This window comes from Alternaria burnsii, assembly GCF_013036055.1.
Source record: "Alternaria burnsii strain CBS107.38 chromosome Unknown 730, whole genome shotgun sequence".
NCBI classification, from domain to species: Eukaryota; Fungi; Ascomycota; class Dothideomycetes; order Pleosporales; family Pleosporaceae; genus Alternaria; species Alternaria burnsii.
The window spans coordinates 1,502,902-1,529,012 of NW_024066110.1; the positions used below are offsets into that span (position 1 = coordinate 1,502,902).

At 50.8% G+C, this 26,111-nt stretch overlaps 10 protein-coding genes across 10 annotated transcripts; 5 read left to right on the forward strand and 5 right to left on the reverse strand.

The window, feature by feature from the left end:
- Nucleotides 1-237: 237 nt before the first annotated feature.
- GT037_003922 (uncharacterized protein) lies at nt 238-3,021 on the forward strand (the record flags this gene model as incomplete). The annotated part of the gene is made up of 6 exons (XM_038928969.1): nt 238-291; nt 345-379; nt 453-587; nt 645-1,779; nt 1,827-2,824; nt 2,874-3,021. 6 exons carry the CDS (start codon nt 238-240, stop codon nt 3,019-3,021), a joined length of 2,505 nt encoding a protein of 834 aa, XP_038788676.1.
- An 828-nt stretch (nt 3,022-3,849) lies between these two features.
- On the forward strand, nt 3,850-4,592 carry GT037_003923 (ribosome biogenesis protein nhp2; the record flags this gene model as incomplete). Its single annotated transcript, XM_038928970.1, has 2 exons — nt 3,850-4,153; nt 4,225-4,592. 2 exons carry the CDS (start codon nt 3,850-3,852, stop codon nt 4,590-4,592), a joined length of 672 nt encoding a protein of 223 aa, XP_038788677.1.
- Nucleotides 4,593-5,329: 737 nt separating this feature from the next.
- Nucleotides 5,330-10,605, reverse strand: GT037_003924 (uncharacterized protein; the record flags this gene model as incomplete). The annotated part of the gene is made up of 11 exons (XM_038928971.1): nt 5,330-5,493; nt 5,544-6,180; nt 6,953-7,140; nt 7,197-7,507; nt 8,139-8,568; nt 8,616-9,158; nt 9,205-9,511; nt 9,635-10,132; nt 10,338-10,394; nt 10,449-10,520; nt 10,600-10,605. The coding sequence occupies 11 exons, from the start codon at nt 10,603-10,605 to the stop codon at nt 5,330-5,332; spliced, it is 3,213 nt and encodes a 1,070-aa protein (XP_038788678.1).
- A 1,760-nt stretch (nt 10,606-12,365) lies between these two features.
- GT037_003925 (uncharacterized protein) lies at nt 12,366-13,043 on the forward strand (the record flags this gene model as incomplete). Its single annotated transcript, XM_038928972.1, has 2 exons — nt 12,366-12,634; nt 12,686-13,043. 2 exons carry the CDS (start codon nt 12,366-12,368, stop codon nt 13,041-13,043), a joined length of 627 nt encoding a protein of 208 aa, XP_038788679.1.
- A 186-nt stretch (nt 13,044-13,229) lies between these two features.
- GT037_003926 (uncharacterized protein) lies at nt 13,230-13,730 on the reverse strand (the record flags this gene model as incomplete). The annotated part of the gene is made up of 2 exons (XM_038928973.1): nt 13,230-13,237; nt 13,457-13,730. 2 exons carry the CDS (start codon nt 13,728-13,730, stop codon nt 13,230-13,232), a joined length of 282 nt encoding a protein of 93 aa, XP_038788680.1.
- Nucleotides 13,731-14,605: 875 nt separating this feature from the next.
- GT037_003927 (had-superfamily phosphatase) lies at nt 14,606-15,495 on the reverse strand (the record flags this gene model as incomplete). The annotated part of the gene is made up of 3 exons (XM_038928974.1): nt 14,606-14,804; nt 14,873-15,216; nt 15,268-15,495. 3 exons carry the CDS (start codon nt 15,493-15,495, stop codon nt 14,606-14,608), a joined length of 771 nt encoding a protein of 256 aa, XP_038788681.1.
- A 706-nt stretch (nt 15,496-16,201) lies between these two features.
- GT037_003928 (uncharacterized protein) lies at nt 16,202-17,988 on the forward strand (the record flags this gene model as incomplete). The annotated part of the gene is made up of 6 exons (XM_038928975.1): nt 16,202-16,249; nt 16,301-16,370; nt 16,415-16,544; nt 16,594-16,703; nt 17,028-17,171; nt 17,219-17,988. The coding sequence occupies 6 exons, from the start codon at nt 16,202-16,204 to the stop codon at nt 17,986-17,988; spliced, it is 1,272 nt and encodes a 423-aa protein (XP_038788682.1).
- A 72-nt stretch (nt 17,989-18,060) lies between these two features.
- Nucleotides 18,061-18,867, reverse strand: GT037_003929 (uncharacterized protein; the record flags this gene model as incomplete). Its single annotated transcript, XM_038928976.1, has 2 exons — nt 18,061-18,671; nt 18,720-18,867. 2 exons carry the CDS (start codon nt 18,865-18,867, stop codon nt 18,061-18,063), a joined length of 759 nt encoding a protein of 252 aa, XP_038788683.1.
- A 586-nt stretch (nt 18,868-19,453) lies between these two features.
- On the forward strand, nt 19,454-19,768 carry GT037_003930 (uncharacterized protein; the record flags this gene model as incomplete). Its single annotated transcript, XM_038928977.1, has 1 exon — nt 19,454-19,768. The coding sequence occupies one exon, from the start codon at nt 19,454-19,456 to the stop codon at nt 19,766-19,768; it is 315 nt and encodes a 104-aa protein (XP_038788684.1).
- A 1,943-nt stretch (nt 19,769-21,711) lies between these two features.
- GT037_003931 (uncharacterized protein) lies at nt 21,712-25,630 on the reverse strand (the record flags this gene model as incomplete). The annotated part of the gene is made up of 4 exons (XM_038928978.1): nt 21,712-23,743; nt 24,733-25,103; nt 25,158-25,433; nt 25,493-25,630. 4 exons carry the CDS (start codon nt 25,628-25,630, stop codon nt 21,712-21,714), a joined length of 2,817 nt encoding a protein of 938 aa, XP_038788685.1.
- Between the last annotated feature and the right edge of the window lie 481 nt (nt 25,631-26,111).

Genomic DNA, 26,111 nt, shown 5'->3' on the forward strand with positions numbered 1-26,111 from the left:
TCCATCATTGCGCACGCTGCCAGACGGCGCTGACGCCTGTATATCACCTTTTCCCACCGGCCATTCCGGTGCTGCACCATTGTTTATAGCAATTTTACGGGATGAACGAGGAGTACAGCTGTTCCACCACACCCATCAACGAACTTTGACGAGACGCGTCCTCTGGCCATTGCGCAGCATCTCCCATCATCGGCCATACACCGCTACGATTCCATACCATACGCCGCATCCATTGAGATGGCGTCTAACTCGTCGCCCGCCGTCCGCAAGACGGGCGCGCCCGAGAAGAAGGTAAGCTGTGCCTGTCCGAAATGCGTGTGAGACATGCACTGACTTGGGAAAAGTACAAATGCCAGTTCTGCAACAGAGCCTTCTCGAGGTCAGAGCATCGTTCGAGACACGAAAGATCGCGTTCGTATTACCCTATTTCATTCTCTGTATTCGCGATCGAGATGCGCTTGTTTTGGGCGGGGTGGCTGTTTGTTGATGCGGGACATGCGCGACGTGGATGCGCGCTGCGGGGAAGACAAGAGAAAGAAGATCGCTAACTTGCCCCTCACCACAGATACCAAAGAGAGACCCTTCAAGTAAGCAGACGCCCTTGTACGAGCTAAATGGCGAGAAATGTACTGACTTCGCATCAGGTGTTTGAAATGCAGATCCACGTTTGTCCGTCGTGATCTCCTCCTGCGCCACGACCGCACCGTCCACGCAAAGGATGGCGGGGCGCCCCTCCCCAGCGAACAGAAGCGACGAACAAACACCAAGGCGGCCGACCAAGGGCCTTCAAAAGCCGCGCCCGTCGAGAGTGCGACGACGCTCGAGCGCATCGAGGCTGACAACGATGCGATGCACGAGGACGAAGACCTCAACGCCGCTGCCATGCTGATGACCGACTTCCATCACAAAGCAATGGCGAGTCAGGAACCCGAGATGATTCCCGAGCACAACGAGCCCGTCATATCGCCCACAGGTCCATCCATGATGGAGCCTGTCATCCCATACACCGCTCCAGGCCAGAACATGCTGCCTCAGATGCCGTGGCGAGACTCAATGGTTCCCCAGTCAGAGCCCAAGTCCTCGCCGAACACGCACTCAGCCTTCAACAGCGCCAGCGCACTCGGCTCCCATCCTCATCAGTTGCCACCACTAATGGAGCGCACCATGTCTGGTAGTGATAGTCTCGCCCCTACTTTTTCAGCAATGAACGGCGGCAACGGGCTGGGCACCCCCGGTGCTCTCTCGCCCTATCCCTCCATGATGGGACCTGTGTCGCCTGTTGACTACCGCAAGTCGCCCGGCCCCAACCAGGCTCTGATGATGACCCGCGCCCCTCAGCTAGACTCGGAGGAGCAGTGCGCAAGGATATATGAGAACATCAAGCAGTATGACAGTGAAAACGCGCTCTTGGAGACGTTCCACCTGCCTAGTCTGAACACGCTGAACCGCCTGTTGAAGACGTACTTTGATCTGTTCCATCACCATCTGCCGTTCTTGCATCCCGCCACCTTCAACCCTACTGAGGTGTCTGCCCCGCTGCTACTTGCCGTGCTATCGATAGGTGCCTTGTACATCTTTGATCAGGATCAGGCTTACATGCTGCACATTGGATCAAAGGTCCTAGTCAACCAATTCCTTCAGAACAAGGAGAACTTCAGCTCCCGCAAATGTCCTTTGTGGACTATGCAGAGTACCCTGCTTAACATGATCTTCAGCAGCTGGAGTGGTGATCCAAAAGGACTCGAGTGGGCCTGTTCAATCAAGAGTCTTCTTGCCAACGTATGTTTTTACCTTCCCTGCTCATCACAGCCACTAACAAACTGCAGATGGTTGCAGGAAACCGATATGAACTCAAGCTTCGCTCCGACGCCCGTGATGGCGCTCAACCAAACCATGAAGAATGGGTCGTCGATGAGCAATGTCGCAGAACTTACTATGCAGTCTACATTTTCTTTGGTCTGCTAACTCTCACCTACAACCACACGCCAGCAATGGGTTTCAACGAGTTCGACACCCTAGAGCTGCCCTCTTCGGAGTCGCTCTGGACCATGGAGGTATCTGACGACGAAGCATGGCGCGAAAGCCTGAGTGCTTCCAAGATTATCACGTTCCGTCAAGCACATGACAATCTATTCCAAGGCGAGACTGCGCGCTACAGTGCCTTCGCCACACGCGTCATGATCAATGCACTATTCCTCGAAGTATGGTACCACAAGCGCAGCCCTGAAGCTCTTCAGGACGTAGTCACCGAGTACAAGCTGCGTTTGGCCCTGGAGACTTGGGAGAAATCGCTCGAATTATGCGAGCCGGAGACGGTCGTTGTTCAATTGAGCGCTCCACACAAGGGTCACCCACTCATCTTTAACGCCATGGCATTGTACAGGAACACCAGGGCCCGACTAGTGGTCGATCTTAAGTCCATTCAGGAAGCCCTCCGCTATCACGACTCGTACGAAGTAGCTGCTGCCATGACGAATGCCCGCGACAAGGTTCAGCGCTCTCCGGAAATGATCAAGGTCATTCAAGAATGCTTCGACTGTATCGAGGTTGCTGCTGTGCAAGGCATCCGTTGGGTCGCACGGACTTCTGCTACCAACTGGAGCATCGAGCATCCACTTACTGGTATGGATCTGATGGTCATCCTAACGCTGTGGCTTTACCGCCTTGAGCACGACGAAGAGCCAGCTACCGAAGAGGAGCTAGCAATGTACAACAAATTGCGCAACCTATTCGATGACGACTCGGTAGATGTCTACGGTGCAAAGCTGAGCTCCACAGTGGCGCGACTCTGGGGAAGCATGATCGATGAGGTCGTTGTTTGGGGGTATGTAAACTAGTATCTATGTTTCGGACTTGTCACTAACAAAACACAGTATCACTAAACTCATGGGCGAGGCCTTCAAACTACATTCACAAGCCCTTGTTGGCTACGAAGATGCCATGTCGTCTCGATCCGGGTCTGCTACGCCATCGATGGCTGCTGGCGGCGTCCAGGTCCTTGAGATGCAAATGGCCTATTAAGCGCGAGCTATCACTTGCGCTGCCCTTGGTCTTTCGCGATCTTGTTTCGATCTCTCTTTTCTTTTCACAGAATGTAGGCTTTTCTTCAGCCTGTCGTCGTCGTCTCCTCGCACCTGGGAGCATGGCAAGGAGTTTGGCGCATTCAGCATCAGTCTATTCCTATCTCATTTCACTTTCAAGATTGGGGTAATTCGGCGCACAGGGCGGTCTGGTCCAGATCCTACACACTCGAGCTCATGCTCTCGTTTGGTATTCTTCTAATATCTTTCCCTCGCTCATACCCATCGGCATTTCTGGACTATCGAAGGCTGGCCCTAGGCGCGTTACTACTTTACTTCGGTCCTGCTACTAGCGTTGCCTTTGACGCGTTTCTGCTAATACCTGTTTGTTATCTGCCTCCACTTTGGTAATGCCTTTTGTTTCTGGTGGCATCAGGTTCTTTCTCTATATACCACAGTATTTCATGGGTTGACTTCGCGGCGACGGAGATGGTGGATATTCCGGTAGTAGACATGAAGCGAAAATGCAATTTGATCTCAATCAGTACTACATGAATATATATCTAACTTGGACGACTTGGAACGCAATCTGTCTGTGATGTCTGCATGTGCTCCGCTGTGCTGTGCCATGGTTGCGAAGGCACTAAAATTGATAGATGGTCCGTGCCACACTGCAGCACTAGCGCGTTGAGCTCCAGTCTGAACTTTTCCAAAATTTCGCGAATAGAGCTCCGCGACCAGCCCGACCACAGCACGACACATTACCAGCCACCACCACACATCTACATTCCCAACTCCTACCGATAAACTACAGTCGTTTAACTACACAATGTCGAAAGATATCGAGGAGAAGAGGCTGAAGAAGGAGAAGAAGGACAAGAAGGAAAAGAAGGAAAAGCGCGCAGAGACAGATGGCGTGTCCAAGAGCAAGAAGGACAAGAAGGAGAAGAAGGTCAAGGGCGATGTCGAGATGGTAGATGCGCTCGAGGCCGAGCTTGAGAAAGAGCCAGAAGTCTCCATGGTCAACGTCGTTGACGGCAGCGATGAGCCGCGCGGCGCACTCGTTCCCTTTGCATTCCCTCTTGCAGACAACGACAAGGAGGTCAAGAAGATCCTCAAGACTGTCAAGAAGTGTATGTTCTTCCTATTTTGTCTTCCTGCCATCTGGCGCAACCAGGAAAAACTAACGCTTCTTCCACTACAGCCGCCAAATCCAAGACCCTCCGTCGTGGTGTAAAGGAAGTCGTAAAGGCGCTGCGCAAATCCGCCGCCTCAAGCGCAGGTACTTCCAGCGACCCCAGCGCCATTGTTGTTATCGCTGCCGACATCTCGCCCATGGACGTCATTGCACATATCCCCGTTCTTTGCGAAGACCACAACGTACCGTACATCTACATCAAGAGCCGCGCGCAGCTTGGTGAGGCTAGCGCAACAAAGAGGCCCACCAGCGTGGTCATGATTGGCAAGGAGAGGATGGGTAAGAAGGCAGGCGAGGGCGACGAGGAGTTCAACGAGGCGTACGGTGAGCTCGTCAAGGTTGTTGGCAAGGCCGCCAAGACAGTCAGGAAGTAAAGAGAGCAATGCGCATGCGGCGAGTTTGGGCGAGAAGCTGTTCGATCATGTATCGAGTGTACTGTTCAAAACGGGAATGAGGAGTCTGGCGTTTTTCACCCCCATGGTTGGCTAACTAGTCCTCCTACTGTTATTGCTTTAGTTCTAGGGACTATGCTAGGCTTGCAATATACCTCTACAAAACTTCAAGACTCTGTTCATCCGTTCAGGCCACTTCTTGACTGATCTCGACTCTGTAGGCATCGTAAAGACAGGCGCCTGTAGAGGCTGCTGATCTTGCACAATTACCTGTCAGGAACACATCCGAAACATCATCTCATCGCCCTAATAATCGCTCATCTTTGTAGCAATAAGAATTCGATTCAAGGGAGCACAGTTCTTGTGCGTGAAAGCTCTTGATATTTTCTAAGTTGTCCCCAACTTCAAACCGCACCCAGGGCGTTTGTAACTTTGTTGAGACACTAACATATTGATAAATGATACATATGCCTCTAGGACATTGTTTCAGCGTTAGGTACAACTAAAAAAACAAACAAGAACTTTCCCGTACACAGTACAGCCAGCATGGGTAAAGGTTAGACTATAGAAACGATTGTTAGGTCTACGTAATTACCAAGAGGACCAAGTATAGACACGAAGAGAAGTCAGCACACATCGTCTACCATGAACATCACCAACCCGCGTCCCAGAGCTCTCCAATCCTGTTTGTTTCCAACACAGCGTTTGGACACCATGACTTAGTTAGCGGCAGTCCACAGAGCCGGACCAGGGAAGGTGTAAGTGGTAGGGTTGGTGTAAATGTTGAACACAATGCCAGGCATGTCTTTTGTGTACAAGCTAGTACCTGGAACACCAGCAGACGGCTTAACGGAACCGCTACCTCCAACCTTGAGGTTCAAGCCTAGATCGATCATGAGCATCTTCTAAGTGCTGAGCAGTGGAAAAACTTACACTGAGGGTACAGTTGCGCGCCATTGACGTTCTGACCGCCGTGGAGTGCAATGATCTCGTGGCGGATGACGTAGTTGCCAGGTGCAAGTTTGGCTGGAAGAACAGTAGAGACCTTGAACTTGTCCGTAATGAGCTTATCTGTGACCCAGGTTCCGGGGCTGATTATAGCCGACTGAGAAATCTTTGACCAGCGAAGAGCACCTGGTGTCAAAGTGGTGCAATCACCGTCGCAAGGTGCAATGTAGTTGATGATCGGGCCCTTGTGGCTGTCGGGCCAAGTGTTCCATTCAAATTCGATAGTGTCACCGGCATTGACATTGGCATAGAGACGTCCGGCTGTGGCGCTCTTGTGGCAATTCACATCAGCAGTGCCGACGGAGTTCGGCTCGACGAAACCGATGTCTTGGTTCAGGGCATCCCAGCCTGCAGTTTGAGGACGAGCATCCTTGGCATAGTAGTACCAGACTGGGTCAGAGCCGTTGGTAAAGGTTCCCTTCACGTTGACACCCTTGACGAAGCCATGGGCGGATGCGGTGTCGAGGAGGACGGCAAGAGCGCCGAGAAAGAGCGCCGAGGTGTACATGATAGAGACTGTAGGAGAGAAGATCTGTGAAGCTTCAGATAGCGAGTGTCGTTGCTTTGATAGAAATATGCTGTGTTCGAATCTTCTCTTATATGTCTTCCACGGTTTGAGATGGTGTTACTGACTTCTCATGTTCTCCTCAATAAGGAACGGAGCGCAATGACCGACTACATCTGGTAAGTCAAGCATCGTATAGTGTCTTTAAATGACCATGGACCCCTTGCCTACGGCCTTGTAGCAGCAATGGGCATGGTCACCAAGGCGAGACATAGCTTGTGTTGCTTTCCATCCACACACGACATCCACCATATGACTTCCAAGATCTTCCATCGCTCAGAATCCGATCACAGGCGCACAAGCTGATATTATCGCGATATTGTACCTACCCCAGAGTGTGGTTGTGGCGTGCAGCGGCGTGCTTCGCGACGGAGGCGAGCCCGGTTTTCGTGCGCCTAACCAATCTATTTTCCCCGGAAAGCTCAGGTGAAGTGCCGTTAGCGACCAATTTAAACACTGAGAGGGCAGCGAATGGAGTCCAAACGGTATAAATACCAAGTCGCACTTGTCACACGGGCATTTGTGCGGGTGTGGAGTCGTTGATAGAATTCTTCCGATGTCGTTAGTGGGGTTTGTTCTCTACCTATGTACCTACATACTGTCACAGTGGAGGGTGGGCGGATGTGGGCACCACATGCAGGACAAGACCAAGCTTTTTTTTTTTTCGTTAACAGGAAGAGTACACCATCTGATTCTGGTCCTGAGCCTGTTAGCAGCATCATGATATATGCCGATGCTGCTCCTCTCTCCGCTGCCTCTTATGCTCAACACCTACTGCATCATTGAGCGCGTAAACAGCCTCGAAATAATCGTTGCCAATGACTCCCGCAACAACCCTCTGTTCCTCTTTACTGTCCACAGACAGGCTCGCTTGAACTGTCCCTTCGCTTTCAGTACTAATGATCACGAACTCCTTCTGACCCATTGCCCCAAAGTCCTTTTCCTGGAGCACGTGGCCTAAACACTCATCAGAACACAGGCAAGTCACCGGGACTGGTAGAATATCGACTTACCAACGGCCCTCCTTGCTACTTTCATCATACAAGCCATAGCTAGCGCCTCCCGCTTGTCCGGCATCCTCTCACCGTTTTGCTGCGCTAGATTCTGTATATCACGCGTCTTCTCTTTGTCTTCCCATTCCCTTTCTCTTTCTTCTTCGCATTTCAATCTGAACCGCACGCAGAGACCGCGATTGAGGTCAGTGGAGTTCCATTGCAGGTTTTCGTATTTCCAGTCGTTTATTGCGGTGCTAATGGAACGGTGAGCGCGAGCAAGAGGTACTTCCGTAGCATTGTCGATGGCACGGATGTGTATGAAGTAAAAACTATAAGAGGAAGGATCTGTGACTTTGACGACGATGTGATAAGCTGGAGCTATCAAGGCGGCGCCATGGAGATTTGCAAGACTAGTTGGCAGAGGTATATTAGTGTCTTTGGTATATGATGTATAGAAGAGATATGGTCTTTGGGTCTGTGTGAGTTTGTTCAGACCTGATAAATGTGTGTTGGTCTTAATCTGTAGGAACTCCGCGCCACGGCATTTTATACGACCTGCACTCCATGAATGGTCGCGATACTGAATGAAAGGTGAAGTATCGCGAGTGCTATGCGGACGCGACTTTGATGTCTGACAGAGGCCGCATCATACCACTAGCGATCAACGTGAAAAATTGCTGACATGTGAGAGATCACGCGCGATGAGACGTGATACTTGTTTCCATGTAAAAGAATGAAGAGAAATCATTAGACTTTCATTGAGACCTTCCTTACCGAAAAGTTATGAAGCTTGCTCAACTCTCGCCGATGAAGGAAAATCATAATGGCATGATGGCACGAGGCCGTTCAATACTAGCAATGATTCCCAGATCTTACGGATTATTCAAATCCCATACCGTGCCCTCGTCTGACTCAGAATCCAGACCGTCGGATTTTGATATATGGATCCACTCCTAGTACCTGCCACCTGGCGGCGGTTGGCCGTACTGTTGTTGACCTGGGTATCCGCCGGGACCACCTTGAGGCGGTCGTTGCTGACCATACTGACCTGGTGGGGGTGGCTGTTGGCCGTAGCCTTGTGGAGGAGCACCATAGCCTTGAGGGGGTTGCTGACCAGGTGGAGCACCGTAACCCTGTGGTGGCTGTTGGCCATAGCCTTGGGGCGGCTGTTGACCATAGCCTTGCGGTGGCTGCTGACCGTAGCCTTGCGGAGGCGCGCCATATTGACCAGGTGGTGCACCGTAGCCTCCGGGCGCTGGGTTGGTCTTCTCGTCCTTGGAATCGTAGCTTCGGTCAATAGCACCAAGAAGAAGCTTGATGATCCAAAGATCCGGTGTGAGATCGACAGGTGGGTTGGCACGCATCATCTCTTCCTGTTCGTTTTCAAAGTCTAAATTCGTGTTAGCACGAATTCGATCCGTAAATAGGGAAACTTACTGGATGTGCAGTCAACCATAGGGCCAACCTCAGGGTCCTCATCAAGTTTACCGAGGAATGCCCTGGCAGTCGTATCATTTCCAACCTGGGCGAACTCAAAGGCGACAGCGCCACGGCCATAGGGCGTTGACTGGAGTTGTCTGTATGTTCCTTTGATGACATCAAAGATTTTGTTCGGCTGTTCACCCGCCGGTTGTCCATCAGTTATAGCGATGACGAGTACTGGCTTCTGCATCTGTCCGGATCGTGCCTTTTGAAGTACTATCTCGTTGATGACCTTTGTCTCCATAGAGCTGCCCATGGGCGTGAGGCCCTTGAAGTTCACACCACGCATGATCTCTTCGATCTGAGCCTCAGTGGCGACGCCGTCTTGGAGAGGTCGACCCTGTTGGTTACGAGCATTGGAGAGGTCGGTGTTCATGCACCGGACTGAGATTCCGTCGTTGTCAAAGAGCGTGGCAGCAAAGGAGACTCGTTCCAGAATAAGGCGCAAGTCTTTGATACGGCTGCCTTCCTCTTCAAACTGCATGGAACCACTGTCGTCTGGAAGGTGTCAGCTTGATCAGCAGCTTAGTTCTTTGCGACCTACCGATGTATAGAACGATGTCGTATAGTGCCAGCTTGACAATGTCATTGGCGATCTCCTTTTGGATACGCCAGCGCTGGATGACTTGGTTGATCTTTGAGGGTGCATCTTGGGCGATCCGGTCGAGGTTCTGACAAATTGGGAAGTTCTGAAGACCCTTTTCTTGGATACAAGCTTGCAGCAACTGTTTGTAGCCTGCAACTTCAGCTGGCCCAGCTTGAACCTGTTGAGGAGGAGGGGGGCCGCCATAGCCTCCCTGTGGTGGAGGTGCGCCATACTGGCCCTGCGGAGGCTGTCCTGGAGGGCCACCCTGACATTGTGTTAGTATGTATATAAATTTGAACAAATACCATTAGCTCTGCGTCTCTGCTCGTACGTATAGAAAATTCAAGGGTGGAGACAAAAAATCGAGAAAGTCTAGATTAGTACGAACATTTGGCTGATAAGGGGGCTGTTGGCCGTAAGGTTGGCTATATTGCTGCGGCGGCTGTCCGTAAGTGGATTGTTGTGGTTGGCCCCATTGGTTTTGCTGCTGGTACTGTTGAGGAGGTGGTTGTCCGTAGGGCGGTGGGACCTGGGGTTGATTCCACTGCGCTGGAGGCGCCTGGTTTGACTGTGGCGACTGGGGAAATGGTGATTGAGGATACGGAGACTGCGCCTGAGGATATGGAGATTGAGGCTGTTGTCCTGGTGGTGGCGGAGGAGGCCTGTTATACCCCGACTGTCCTTGAGGATACGGTGAAGATGTGCCATAGGGAATTGGAGCTGTCGGTTGCGCAAATGGTGACTGTGGCGGCGCGTACGAACCAGGACGCGGGGGCATGGGAGGTGCAGGCTGTTGCTGCTGCGTATAAGGATTTGGCGCCTGCCCAGCGTTGGGCTGATAAGCGCTGTAGCTAGAGGCCATTTTGCTTGATAGAGGCATGTGTGGCTAGGTCCGGGAGCAAAGTGTGGCGCGTCAAGTCCAGGGTGGATTTATTACAGGCGGGCGCGGGGTTTATTGCAGTTGGGAGCCAAAAACAAAGTGGAGACTAGGTAAAAGGTTTGCGAATGCCTAGTCTTAGGTGGCGGGTAGGAAATGGGCGATGACGACGCAGAGCAAGTGACAAGAGAAAGAAGGAGCTTTTTGGGCTTACCCCGGGAGCACCGGCACCTTGGGCACCTGGATATGCTTGATATTGTGGCTGGCCAGGCTACGTTGCATGAGTGAATCATTACCAGCATCGATATTCCACTTGAATACTTACGTAGCCACCTTGTCCACCTGGCGGCGGAGGATACCCAGACGCCGCAGAAGCCGCCGCCATCTTACTTGCGAGCTGTTCCATAGAGACATGTCAGCCCAATTATGACGCAGCGGGGCATGGAGGGGCAGCCAAGGAGCTGGCCGCAACGTACACCCATCTTACTGTTTGTGTGTGGAGGTTGTAGTAGTAGATCGAGTGTTCAAGAAACCGGACAAGGCTGATTCTTGAGATAGAGTTGAAGTGTAGAGAAAGGGCCGGTCAGATGGGTTTAATGTATGCCTTGCGCTGTTCGTTGGAACAAGGAGCCCCGGAAAGATGACAAGTAAGCTGTGAAGCTCAGCCCAGCCCCGCTGCACCGCCTGATGACCTTATCGCGTCCTCATTGGTCCAAGCCACCTAGCTATGATTCATCTGCGTACCGCGTGTTTGTTGTGAATTGTGGAAACGCTCGTGGCTGTGTCCAGCGTGTCGTCGCAAAACCGGTAATGCGTTCTGCGTTTGCAGGGTATAGCGCCACGAACGAGCGGGGCACAACCAGGCAACCGTACAGGTACTGACCAAGTATCTTCAAGGTATATGAATTGCCGGTCAACGAGTTTACTGCGCCCCAATCGAGCCAGATAAAGCTATTTGGAGTAACACAGGCGATAATCCCAGATAGGCAACTTGTTTGGTTGACCAAGCTGAGTTGTGGTGACAAGAAGGCTAAAAACCAGGGAACTTCTTAATTCTAGGCAAGGAGCAACTGCCTTGTACGTGAACTATGATGTTGTCAGCATTTGTTATTCCGTTTATGAGTCCGATGTCCTGATACACTTACAAATCGTAGGTAGAACGTATGGGGATCTGCGCGTAGTGTCCTCAAGCTTCAAATCTTTGTTCTTGAACACGTCCACGAAAGGAGATGTGTTTTCCGTTATCTAGTCGATTGTGATACCAAGATTGCTCAGATCAAGGTGCGATGATGGTCCCAAAGCGCGATTGGTCGGATCAGATGACAAAGGTTGAATGGGCTGGACGGCACTCTTCAACCTCTTGGCTCATAGTCCTTTCTCATCCTTGGAGGTGGTCTTTTGCTTTGCTTTGTTAGCAGGCCGGCCTGGACTTTTGTCGCCAGTGTCCGTCGATGGAGCCGGAGTCTGATCCGACTTTGGTAGCATCTTGTTGATGATCGCGCTCTGAAACAGTCAACTTGCTGCTGATATACGCAGAGAGACAGAGCCGATGGTCGGAGTGGAGAGTCCGTGGACAGTTTCATTAGCAGAGTTGGTGTAATCCGCGGATGTTTGCAGTGACTACCTAGGTAAATTTGCTTGGCGCGGTGCTCCTTCCAAACACTGGACTGCAATTAGGCACACACATATACATTGCGTCATTGTACAAAACTAGCAGTAGCAAAGGCAGCAAAGGGTTAGCAGGCGGCGATGTCCACGCCAAAATTGAGAACGTCTAATGGTCCGAATTGAGACAGGACTGAGGTAAAGGAGAATTCAGTTGGACGAAGAGACCTTACGTATAAACGATTAAACTTGATAAGCCAAGGAACATGCCTCAGTGTACAACAGCAAAAGCATAATCGTTATCGTAGTGATGTGCAAATGCTGTTGGATGCATGTGATGCATCTAGATATTTCATGCCGCACAAGTGAGCAAACGCGTTAGATCTGTCTACTGGGTGAGGATCGCCTTGTGACGTATGCTAACCATCTAACTGGCCCACCGTAAATACAATCTCGATTGCCATGGAATGACATACACACTGAAGAATCCCTTGCGCATTTGTTTGTCACGTGCAGCTAGAGATTCCAGTATCTGTAGATCGCCACGCTACCTACCCAACACTTCGCAAACCTCTGAAACGGTCTCTCTCTCACCCACACACCCACATCGACCCTATACACATTCTGAACAGTCACTATGGAAGAAATCGATCGCCAGTCTAGCCTAGGCTTCAACACTGCTGTTGAGCTCCACAAACAACACGAATTCGATGATTGTATTAAGGCACTGCGCAACTTACTCGCCGATGACGCTATCCCTAGATACCACCGCATTAAATGCCTCGCATTGCTTGCATGCCTCCTAGATGACTGGAATGAGGGATACTCCTGTTACATCAAGGCTGAAACCATCTGGCGTATTGCGAAGCAATGGCATCATGACGAAACAAATCCGGTCATAATCAAGTCCCCAGATCATCTTCATGAGTGTTTGAAAGAAGCAAATTGAGTACCAAGGTATGCTCTATACATTTTGAAGAAAGGAACTAAATTGCATACGTTGAGGCAAATCTTATTCGAAGACGATGAACGACCTGAGGACGCCCCAGATCCTGAGGCAGATGTGCTTCATGCGATAGCAGTATATACCGGGGTGGGAGGGGATCGCGAGATTGCCGAGGTAAAAGAAGAGACGTGGTCAGAGGAGATGAGCGATGAAGACGTGGGCGATGAGGACATGGGCGACGAAGACATGAGCGATGAAGAGGAAGTGGGCGACAAGGAACCGATGTTCGAGGTTGAGCAGAAAGTGGGCGGCAAGGAGGAGAGCGAGGCCCAGAATGTTGATGCTAAAGAGACAGTAGTAGAGAGATAACAGTCAAAGGACGAGATAGTATGTGCAGAGGTTGTTGCTGTTGAAGGGGTTATATTGACATCGCGCAGGTGCTACTATACCGTCCGCCACACACACACACACACACACACTATCCCACGATTAGCAGAAGCAGGAATATTATGCCAGAGAGGTCTTAGAAGCTATAAGATCGATGGATAAAGTCTTTTATGTAACTCCTATCTTAACTCCCAAAGTCCTTACTAAATATGTTTCATGGAGCAGTAATACGTGAAAGTTTCAACTCGAAAGCGATATATCAATCAAGTACGATAGGAGGGCTTTGCTTCTCAAAGTGGATGTTGATCTCATGTCCGTCTATGTCCTATAGCAAGACCACTTGTCCCATCCGCCTTGGCACCAAGCATACACATTGTTTCCATACTGCCTCTTACATGCTGCAGGAGTATCGACAGGATAGTACAAATCACCAAAATTCGTGTTATACAATATGCATTGCCAGTCGTTGCATGAACTTCCAATCCGGCCAGCGGGGTAACCCATGCCATACTGGTCGCGGCAGGCCCGGTTCATGTCTATACCGCCGAGTCTTGCGCCAGCTGCCGCTGGGACAGATGCTGGCGCGAGGGCTGCTGGTACGCCAAGTACTGGTACTGCGAGGACGCCGGAGCCGATGATTGCGCCTAGAATCGTGGAGTAGATGACCATGGTGTTGACTGTATACAGCGAGTGGAAGTCAGCGATCGAGAGGTGAGTAGATATATTTGCATATCTCATTTTGGACTAAAGAGAACATCTCAGTACTGTTACATACTTGATGAGGACTGATAGGAGCAGGTAGCTTGTGTCAGGTACTTCGGATTGATGAAAGAGTTGTTATGTGCTCGGAGGGTGAGTGAGTATGGAGTAGAGCTATTGAAGGTGAAGAAGAGCTGTTTTCATAGTAATTTGCTCCTCTTTGAACACATCCTTTCATGTAGGTCGTCTAGGTATATTGATTGCTAGCCACGTCACAGCCATCTACCAGATCATATTACCTGCAGGCTAAACTTTGGAAGGGAGGGAGACGCAGTATGTGTAATGTCGTTTATGCTACTATGCGGCGCAGCTTGATGGAGGCGAATTAGTGACAAGCAGCCACGGCCCTATGTGGCAAGCTTGTTGGAGCGAGGTAGACATTGTAATAGATGGTCTCGAATTTGGATTGTCTAGTTGCCTACGTTGAGTTTTGGCTTTGACAGAGAGATCTAGGGATGGAAGGTCTGCGATTATAGGATTATCTCGAAGCCGAGCGTACAGGGATGTTGACATTAACCGTAGTCTTGCATCTTTACGATCGGCTATGCATCCAATAGTTGACGGTTGACGAAGCCTATTAAAGGATGCTCCTTACAACATCGTTTAGTGGTTGTTGTTATAAAGCGCGTCACTTAGAGGGGCAGAGCCCGCCAATCGTACCTTGGGTTACCACACAGCAAAGCTCTGAGAATGTATGCGTGTCATGGGTTAGAAGTAGATCGAAGTTTTGGACATGTCATTAGATTAAAATGACTATCTCGTAGAGATACAGAACAAACATGGCTTCAATACAACTTGTAGCAGACGAGACAGTGACTTGCCGTCCAGAGTGAATTGTCTGCCAAAGAAGCAGATACCAATGTCTTCAGCTTAAGGTCGACCAATCCATTTGATGTACTACTCAAATTGATTTCGGCTAGGATCAGGCGCAGCATAACCTCTTCGGAAGAGGAAGCTCTGTAGCCTGTCTTCAACTCTCGCAAACTGTGGTTTCGTTAGCCCCAAATGTTTCACATGCGATTCTGTGAAGACACTCTCCACGGTGCTCTCACCGAGCGGAAGTACTTACAAATCCCCGTCCCTGCACTCCATCTCTGATCCACAATCCATATCCACCCATCATGTTTGCCATCATGATGTCCGTGGACAAGCGATCACCTACGATAGCGATTTGGTCCGGTCTAGTTACGCCAGAGTCTGGATGCGCCTTGAAGTAAGCCATGACCTCTTCCTCACAGCCAGGCTTCTTGGTGGAGTGTCGCAAAACTTTGACCCCGGTATTGGCCTCCAAGATAGCAGCTTGAGCATAGCCCTTATCTGAAGACGTTCCAGCCGTGTTGGAAACTATTAGAAGTTTCGTACCCGGATAAGCGCGTCGAAGGCGCTGGAAATGGTCCTATGAAGGTGGTCAACGAAGTTCTGAGCGAGATGACACGTGTATTAGTACTTCATATGGTTTGTGAATCTCATCGGTATGTGGCACAGCAAAGCAGTTGTCTTTGTCAAGTACTACAGCTTGAATGTCTACCTCTTTCTGCCCAGCAACCCCATCTTTTCTGAAAGCTTTGGACAAGGGAATTGGGAGATGATTAAATGTTGAGACAGTATGTTGAGGTAGACACAGAGTCGGATCTCTCAATAGTCGGAAGACGTTTAGGGTACCCGAGATATTCATTGGGAATGCTAGTCGACGTGGTTGCAGGGGCGGGATTGAGTGGTGACGCGTTTGTGGCGCGACGCCTTTCGAAAGATGTTCTTTCCGATGATTCCGATCTTATTCCGAACTTTGCGACACGCCAACAACAGAGACCGAGCATCCGTAGACTTTGGCTGTTACCTGCATGTGTTTCAAGTGGATTTATAAACCACAATCTTCTCACATCGGAAATGCTCATGGGTTTCGCTGAGATAGCATAATATCGCAGCGATGTACCATTGAGATGAACGCAACGTGTGTCATGAGCCATCCATGCACACTTTCGTATAGGAGTTAACAAATGCTATTGTGAGAAGGGTTCAGTGACGCCTAGATGTTGGTCGTGATTCTGGTGATCAAAGGTAAGGGAACATTGAGTATAGTATGGGAGACAGGGCATGATGACTAAGATTTGGTCCGAGCTCAACCTCAACTTTCTGTAGACAGTGATATTAGCATCGCGCACGCGCTTCGCAACCACGACGCCCAAGTTTGCGCTCTTTTCTGTTGTCGACAACCACTACGTAACGAACACAGGCAAATAACCCCTTGGAGCAGATCCGCGCTACGAGTGCGATTTGCGCCTACGACACGAAGCCCTATTTCTCGCAACCTACACGAACGTCCCACCGCGAGATCGAGCTAGACATACTCGACATATTGGTTCAGAGTCTACACAGAAAAAATGACGAGCACTATCGGTATCCCTATCAAGCTCCTCAACGAGGCAGCAGTACGTTCACCGCTGGATACTGGTCTCTAAACCTGCGCTAACAGAACGCAGGGTCACATTGTCACGCTTGAGATCACATCGGGTGAAGTCTACCGTGGCAAGCTAATTGAAGGTCTGCACTGTACTCGTCTCCCAGCCCCTTGCATTCGTGCTAACATACAGTAGCCGAGGACAACATGAACGTACAGCTGAAGGACATCACTGTCACCGCCCGCGACGGTCGCGTCTCACATCTCGAACAAGTGTACATCAGGGGAAGCCACGTGCGGTACTTCATTGTTCCCGACATGTTGAGGTATGATGTGTTACACCTGTCGAACAAGAAAGGCGCTAACAGAATATAGGAACGCCCCCATGTTCCGATCGAGAGGCACAAGGGGTCGCGGTGTCGGTCTTGCGCGTGGTCGGGCAACAGTCAACAGGGCAAGGGCTAGCACTCGTGGCGGCGGTGGTGGTCGTTGAACGAGTTGAGAAATGGTAGCGGAAAGACGGCATAAGCAGAGAGCAAGTCACGAGAAGCGCAACACCAGCGAGGACGCGCGCCCTCGGCTGCGGGAAATAGACAATGGAGGCAAGGACAGGTATGCAACCAGATCGCATTTTGCTGGACATACGCTGAGAACTGGGATAGCTCCAAAATTGATGATACCTTTGAATGGGATGAATGCACAATTTTTTACATTGTCGAAGATACCTTGTGTTATCTAAACTTGCTTGGCGGCATACGAAGGACCACAATACAGCCAGGCGTAGTCGCGAACGTTCTTGATATTCGCAGGCTTCTACCCCACGTTGAATGGCGAGACCCCCGAGAACTCCGCAACTAGACACTTTTTCCACCGACACAACATGGACATCAAGAACCCACGGCGTATTCTTGCCATCGGCGCGCCCGAGGCAGGCGTACTTCCACTGCTGAAAGGTACCTCTTGTTTTCCCACATGGCGCGCATTCACTGACTCTGCCTAGAGCTCACCGGTTCCGCCCCCGAACCAACGTCCGAAACCACTGCCGGCCTTACGCACGAATGGCGTCTGGAAACCAAATACTACACTGCAACCCTTCCTATTTGGATCGATGAGCTCGCCAACGTAGCGGAATGGCGCACCGAATTCACCAAGCCCGAAGCTCGCGAAGTCGTCACCGCGCTCGGTGCATGGATATACTGCTTTAAGAAGCCAGTCGAAACAAAGGATTTAGATGTGATCAAAGAGACCATGCAGGCCGTATCCGATGTCATCGAGCGCGCATGTGGCTACGGCGGCGACATGGTGTGTCTGGCTGTTGCGATGCCGCAATCCATCACGCCCTACCTTGAGAAGAGTCATGAAGAATGGGAAGAGCTCGCCATGGACTATGGCTTTGAATACGTCGACTCTGAGAAGAAGGGGAAGAACGAGTTTGGGGAGGCGACAGGGGTACACCGAGTTCGGGAAGCGCTCGAGGCTGGGGAATGGGAAAGCATGGCAGATCTGGACATGGGCGGCGACGAAGACGGCTTCGAAGGCAGTTTTGCAGCAGAAGAGGCGGAGATGAACATGGAGCTGTTTGGCATGAAAGGTGCGCTGGCTGGGTTTGACGACGATGAAGGTCCGGAATCAGGGGACAAAGAGGTTGAAGAGCTGGAGGTGATGATGCAGAAAATGGTTGCTATCAAGGAGATGGGCGAGGGCATGGAAGAGGCCGAGCGAAAACGTTTCGCTGCGAAAGCAGTGAACGATCTACTAAAAGATTATTGATTTCCACTACTCCGAATCATTCGCAGACGCCACAGAACACTATTCGTGAACGTCTACATACGACCGAGTATTTCAGCTCTTTACGCCGAAACACAGCAAAAACGGGAAATCCATCTCCCTTACCGGCTTCCCGTCCTCAGCATCAACTTCTTTTCGCAGAACGAAGGCTTCGTCGACCCTAATCTCATTGAACCCTGTCCCCAATAACAAATCCTCCATCTCGCTCTTCTTGATTCCGTGTCTCTCGACTCCTGGCCTCTTACTCACCGGGTGAAACGGCACAGCTTCCGGCCCAAAATCTTCATAATCCGTCAACGCAACAACACCCCCTGGCTTCAGACATTTCTTCATCGTCTCTAGAATCTCCGCCATCGAAGGAATGTGATGCAGGGTCAAATGAGATACCACGAGATCAAATCGGTACGAGTAGGGCGGTGATGTAGCTTCCCCTCGATTCGTGGCAAGGAGTGCTGCTGCGCTTTGCAATTCATGCGAGTCTGGGTTCGTTAGGAAGTGGTTTATCGAACACAGATTCGGGTGGTCTGTTGGAAGATCCGCCAGCTTAGTGTTGAAGGCACTTATCATGCCGTCTGCTGTGTCGACGCCAATAAGGCTGCGTACGTGGGGAGCTAGCATAAAAGACAGCAGGCCAGTGCCGCAACCGATTTCTAGCACGTCGAGTTCTGTGATGCTTGTTAGTCCTCGACTAGTGGTAGATGGGCTGTTTATACCTTTGTTACGACCATCTTTGAACGCAGGTACGTAGCGCTTGATGGCTTCAAGTGCTTTCGAAGTCGATTCTACATGCTTCTGATTTGAATCCCATTCCAGGGCCTCCTTACTGAAACGCGCATTGTTGATCTCTTGACTGGTGGCCATGGTGTTTGAAAAGTGTATAGGGAGGTTTGAGTGCTTTTGAAGTGGATTGATTGATGCTAACAAATATACACGAAAGACTTATACATCGATTGTTCTAAGACAAGACCAATGTGCGTTATTCGCGATCAGTCTCGGTATATACACACGTGGATGCTGTGCGGGGTTGCGGGGCACTTCCGTGTTTAATGCCAGTAACGGCTTCTTTCCTGGCGTGCGATACAGGCGCAAGCCATTTACATGTGTATGCTGTCTGATTCTACCCGCATTCTCTCTATACGCTCCTATTTGCTGATAATCCGTGGAATCAAGCACGGGTGTACGTCTGACAGATCTGAAAGCTCAGCCACCGCCCAGAGTATGTTGTGTGATGACACCTTTTTTTAGGAAACCAACCAGCGGGTTATCAGCCCAGCCTACCAACGTTTCTACTCTCATCTCACCGACGTCCTGTCTCTCCGACACATACGCCCTCTAAATCCAACAGCACTATCGGACTTAGGTCTCCATAGCAAAGTGATGGTTAGCAACGAAGCTTCAGGTCAAGTACTGTTTTACGGCACTATCGCACGAAAGATCATGGGATAGTATGGCGCCCTTGAGCTACAGGCAGCTAGATCGCACCAGGAAGAGCATTCGTCTTCTCACTGTATTCCCTGGCGATTTAGATGATCCAATTCGATGCGAGCTCACACTTGCTGATCTCGATAAGCATCCTTCGTACATTGCCCTCTCGTATACTTGGGACCAAAGTGGTGGATCTGGTGAGATCCAATGCTGTGGGGCTACCATCCAAGTCGGCAATAACCTCAAGGACTTCCTCCATCGTTTCCGAGTATGGGATGAGGGTCGTGGAAATCGATTGTGGGTCGACGCATTATGTATGTATCCGTCACAGCGCTAAGGGAGACAGTCTTCGAATTAGCTGACTAACGCTGGGAGGTATCAATCAACAAGACGTCTTTGAGCGCAACCACCAAGTCGCTCAGATGAGCGGGTTGTTCTCCACCGCTACATTTACCATCGCGTGGTTAGGCGAAGCAACCGACAATTCAGATCTAGCATATCATGTCTTATCGGCGACGCGACATTGTCTTAGATACAGTAATGATGCGACACGTCAAGCGCTGGTGGACCTCCTAAATCGACCGTACTGGTCGCGCGTCTGGGTCGTACAAGAATTCCTCATGCCTTTTTACTTGAACATTTGGTGGGGCGGCTATCGCGTGAAAGCACACGACTTTCGCCAAGTCGTCTGGAACATGACCCAACTTTCACTGCATGACAATCCACGATACCCTCTCTTGTGGAATACCCCTGGCCGAAATTTGTTACATCAGAGGGAAAGGTATCAACGAATGCGGTACTCCAATGACAACGATTCTCAAGCATTCCGGAAAATGATGAGGCTGCAACCATTGTTGCAATCATTCTCTGCTTCGCGGTGCAGTCTTTTACACGATAAAGTATATGCTTTCTTAGGGCTTGCGACCGATGGTATGGAATCGCCTTACCCAATACTTCCGAACTACGACAAATCACTTGTGGAACTATCCGTAGATGTTGTGCGGAACCAATATGGACACAAACTTGAGGAGGCTAAAGATGCATGGAAACTCATAGACTCACTTTGCACACTACTTGGGTTAAGCCGTAGGGAATTCGATATATCTGTTCTCTCCATTACGTCTGGTATGGAACGGCAGATGTATGCCCTAGGCTCCAGGCCTAAATTTATTGGGTGTTTTGATCGGCACGATCTCATCACTGTGTGCACGCCTCCAACTCTAGGCCTAACACAAACGATTGTCATAATGGGCCAAGAGGCAGGGTGTATGAAAGCCTTAAAGGATTACATCAGTTATTGCCCAGGGAACGCGGCGTGTGTACCCTCCGACGGTGCATCCATCACAGCTCTCATCAAGGGCTCTCTAAGAGAGACTGTGTCCGCCATAGAAAACAATGGCATTGGGCATCGAATTGATGCATCTAGCCTAACGGATGAGCAGTCTGATCTAGCGATCGCCCACCTAAAAAGGCTGCATGGAGCTTCTATGATCAAGAAGGTCTACCAGGAGGATTGGGTAGGATTCTTTGCGAACAATCTGAAGAGCCATTCTGCAACAGGTTTTGTTGGAATTACGCACCGGTCCGCGATCTCACATGAGTTTTCTGGCCTCAAAATTGCTTCGTATCGCTGGTTTGGACGATTCGGAGCTGCACTGTTGATGATATGTGCGAGATGTAGGGAAATCAAAGGCTCTGCAAAAATTTGTTACGATCACGAATGGACGGTAGTGGGCTCGGCTTTTATCCGTAACATAGAAAAAGTCGGCTACAGCTCCACAACTCAGATGTAAAGCCTTCCACATGTCTGTTGCACGTATAATACTCAGGAACATCATGAAATACCAGGATCAATAGTGCTCTTTATTTTGAGCTATTTAGCAGCATCTTCTTGATTTGCGTCCGTATTTCCTTCATACAATAATACCAGCATAGTGTGATCTCCTTCTATGCCCAACGGAACAGATATAGAGATACACAATAGTGACCTTCAGAAAAGTACAGTAGTATTAGGTGTAGAAGATTTGGAAGGACCTAGAAACTTCATAAAAGCAGTGTCCAGCTTGGAAACCACTGCTCAACCTGGTGGAACTATTGAGGCCTGGAACAAAACGAATGTTTGATAGAAACAGCCCTTCCACTGGCAGCCGTGGGTCATGATGTGTATGCAGACTGAAAAAGCGAAAATTCAAGAATTTGCGACTGCATGTTAAAGCTCTTTGAATATCGTGATACATCGATCTATTCCTCGATATCCGTTTATGACCCGTCTGTTCTCATCTACTCGTAATCAAAGTCCTCTACAAACCCATGCCCACGTTGCCCAAAAAGCGCTTCAATCGCAGCGCTAGCCTGCAACTGCGCATGCGTCTCTTTGACCTTCTCCTTCTCCATTTCCAACCTCCTCAGCTTCTCTTTCTCCCTCTCCAGCTCGCGCTCCTTCTCTCGACGCAATTTCCTAAGTTGATCACGCTCGATGTCACTGTACTTGAATCGCTCATAATCTCTCAACCTTTCTTCTCGTTCACGGTCGCGAGCTTTCTCACGCTCCAAGTTACGCAGGCGCTCGATATCCAGCGAGGAAAGTTGGTCTGTGAGGTCGTGGACGCTGGACCAGGGGACTGAAGTAGATGAGCGATAATCAACTGCCAGTGGATGAGTCGGGTAGCTCGTAGAACGGTTGGTGAGGAGCCTAGGCGCGTCATGAGGCAGAAGTGATGGCCAGTTGTACCAACCAGCAGCTTTGAGCTCAGCACGAGCTTTGTTGACATCGTTTTCTAATGCTCCACTTGCGTCAACGGCATCGAGAAAACGTGCGCGGTGCGAGCTCTGTTCACTCTCGAGCTTGATAAGATTCGGTGGCTCTACGGTGGTGACACTAATCGCTGTAGTGCGGCACTCTGGATTTGAAGTACTTGGTGCTCTGACGAGGAACTTGCGTGCCCAATCCTTGAGGTCTGAATCAGGCTCATACCCCTGGTAGATCTCTTTAAGGATGGCGACAGGATCTTCGTTGAGTATGCCATAGGCGTTCATCCTATCCAACGCATAGCTCTTGCAGTCATCGAAACCCATCAATGTGCCAAGCTTGGCAAATTGCACATCGACAAGGACACAAGCGTCAGTAGTGGTTGATTGAGGTTTGATGATCGGTGACCCTCGACGCGCGATACCTAACCCGGCAGCAGCAGCGGTGAATGGGCGTGGGTCAGGACGGTAGGAGCCGGTATGAAGAAACTCCAATAAGCGGACGAAAGTGTCCTCCGATACCTCCTTGTGCATCGTGAGAAAGCGGCTACCTACTCTGTCAAAAGCTCGTGCAACACTTAGAAAGCCTTCCAACTTGTCTGCATCGACGAGGACAGGCCTGTCTTTGAACACGAACTCGACCGACTTAGCAGTCGGTCTGAGACGTGCGCGGTGTCTGGTCTCGAGCTCGTGGCACCGATCGTTATATGTCTGAACTCCTAGCTCTCGCGCACACTTAGGTTGGTTGAACAAAGGCTCGCAAACCTTCCCGTACCACTTATGCACTTCGCTTTCGGACGGCCCCTGCGTATCGCTATGGCAGTGACTGCGATTCCACTGCTCTCGATCTTCACGCTCAATTGCTTCTTTTCTTCGTGGACTGTGATACTCATCCTCGACGTAGCGGACGGTGAACAAGCTGTGCCCATAGTTCAGTGGCGACAACTCTCTACCGTGTACAGCTGAGAGCTTCTTGACAGTAAGCATAATCTTTCCGAAATGCACGTCGTGATTCAACCGTCCGTAGTCCACCTCATCTTCTTTCTGACCACCACAAGCAACGAGGAAGTATGCGTGTATCATGTGGTGAACCAGAATCGCAATAATGTCTTTCGCGTCGGCGTACTCGAGCGCGTCAACGTTTAGGACGATTGAGATGCGCTTGACATCAGGATTCGGTCCCAGTCTAGGGGCGTAGGTAGCTCCCGAGACATCAGAGCCCAGGCTTCCGATATCGAGAAAGACAGCGTTCTTCAAATGGCCGGCAAAGAGTACTTCGTCCAGCTTGTTGAAGATACGATATGGGATCTCCTGGATTAGTCCGTCCCTCTCGAGACTTGCAGCCCGTATCCTGATGCTCTTGAATTGATCAGCTGTATTAGCCCAGCTTTGTTCCAGTCGGTCAACGACGAAAGCAACTGCCCAGTCGATGTTCCATCCAAGATCTCTCTCGCACCTCAGGAAGGGATCCTGAAGTCGCACAGCAACGCTCGATAGCGGACGCCGGTAGCCATAAGACTCGAAGGGGACGTAAAGATCTGGCTCTGAATCAGAGGGGTAAGATCTGGATCGAGCAAGCCCTGCTCCACCGAAGAGGCGATCATCGTAAGGCAACAACGCAAGTTGATCAGCAGAATCGAGAGTCATCTGATTGACCAGAATGGGTTACGTGGATGGCTGATGGTCTTGGCAGAGCGTCAAAAGCGTCATAAGTTAGTGGACCTCTGCGCCAGGTTGAACCCGTCCTTCTCTTATAGTTGAGCAAGGCGGGAGCACCGCTGCTGGTGTGTGGCGTGGCATAGTCGTTCACAGCATCTTCGTTCGAAGTCTTTGTATTCAGCACGAATGATCACCGACCCCAGCGTAACACATGCGCTATCACGTATTGTTTGTCGTGGATAATTTGTGGGTATGGGCCCGCGGTTCATTGGCATAATCCTATTGGAGCAATATTAGATCGACACTGAACACTTCAGAGTCCTTCTTTGGCACAGCGACTCTGTACCACGTCCGTAGGGTCAACTTCGCGTGGTACTAGGTAGGCGAGTGTAATACATGGCTGCACAGCGCGAATGCTGGGACAGAAGTTGAGGTTCTGATAGGCGGACAGCTTCCAACGCCGCCTCTTCGCTCAGCCTAACAAATGTCAGTACCAACGGAGACGTGTTCTTGTATAAGTTGGACGTGATGGCGACATGATACAGGTGGGAGCGGTCGCATAGTGGGTGGAAGTAATAGTGTATATTTAGTGGTAACCGGAACGAACGCCAGTCGCGGTTCCAGTGATTTAACAGAAAAACAGATGGGATATACAAAGCACGTAAAGGGGACCGAATATGAAAGCGCACTAGATGGTGAAGCGCCTGACTGGTAGCCGAATCTCGTTCCCCGAGTTTGTCGTAACACATGAGCAAAGACGGGTGATGCCTCATTCTGACCGTTGGGGCTCCTACGGTCGATCGGTATATAACAGCGAACAGGACTCCGGACAATCGCGCTGTCATTACCAGGCCTGTCATTTAGTAGCGTGGGCGGTCGTCGGGACGGCCATACTCGTCGACAGGCCTTCCACTGACGGAGCCGGGACGCGAGCCAGGGCGCGAACTAGGGCGCGAACCCGGACCCTGACTCCTGCCGCTGCCGTCACCGTAGTGCTTTCGCCTGAGAGCAGCTAACCTCTTCTTCTTGGTATGCGCGTTGATGTATGTGCCGATGATGAAACCGACAATGTTGAAGAAGGGCACCCAGGTGGTCTCAGGCAGGAACTGCTGAGCGAATGCCAAAGAGATGGGCGAGACAATCCAGCTGACCTTCATGACAGGCCAGAAGCCAGCCTTGACCGTCGCCTTGACTTGGTGGAAGGTGCGAGCGCCTGCGATGAGGGCCATGGAGACGAGGTACACACTGTTCTGGATGGGCGAGATCTGCATTGGTTAGCGAGGCGCTGACGTATAACGGCCGACTGCGCTTGGACTTACAAGCAAGTTGCTGAAGAGAATCTGCAAGATCTTTGCCTTCAAGCTCTTGCGCCCCTGGAAGACCTTCTGGAGGGCGCTAATCAGGACGTGTCCAAGGGGCGCGCTGATCAGGGCACCGTAGATGGCCATCTTGGGGACACGCGAAGTAAAGTAATGACCCGACTTGCTCCTGTCGTGGGCGATCCACGAGGCCAGGAACTCTTGGAGACCAGACAGAGTACCCGAAGTCAGCATCTTGGTGCGCAACGGGTTGCTCTGCAGCTGCTTGAGGTATGCCTGACGCGCCCACAGTCAGTGAATTGGCCCATGACATGTTTGAATCGCACCACACTCACAGCGAGGTATCCATTGGGACCGCCGCCTTTGGTCAGAGCCTGCCCGAGATTGTGCATCACTCCATCCTTTCCTTCCAGAGCGTCGGCAACAGCGGCTGTCGTCTTGGTCGTCGTCTCCTTCTCGAATTTGACCGACATGGCGCCTCAATGCGATGCGACAGCAGCAAACGGCAGATGGGCGCGTGTAGAAGATGATGCTGCAGTCGACGAGATGTTTGTGGGGGAGTGCGGGTGTCGACGAGCTGGACGGCGACGGATGGCTGGGGAGGTAAACACCTCGGGTCCAAGCTTTAGCGCCGACAAGACGCGGAAGCAGGTGTCGTGATCTGACAACAACAACGACCTCGGTTGGATGATTAAACCTCTTGCTGTCCAGCCTGCTGTCTCTACAGACTCTTTGCCTGCGGTGGTGCTATGCGAGACACCTGAGCTACATTGGAAACTGCGTACCTGTTCGCCCTGATGCTTTTTGCCAGCGGATAAGAGCGCGTCGGGACTCGCCGCCTGTGGTTGCTTGCACCGAGCCACCTCGAGACTCGCTCCAGCGCTCACACGGCCCATTACCGGCTCTTTCCCCAACCAAGATTGTGATTCTCGTGGGCCATGGCGAGTACAGTCA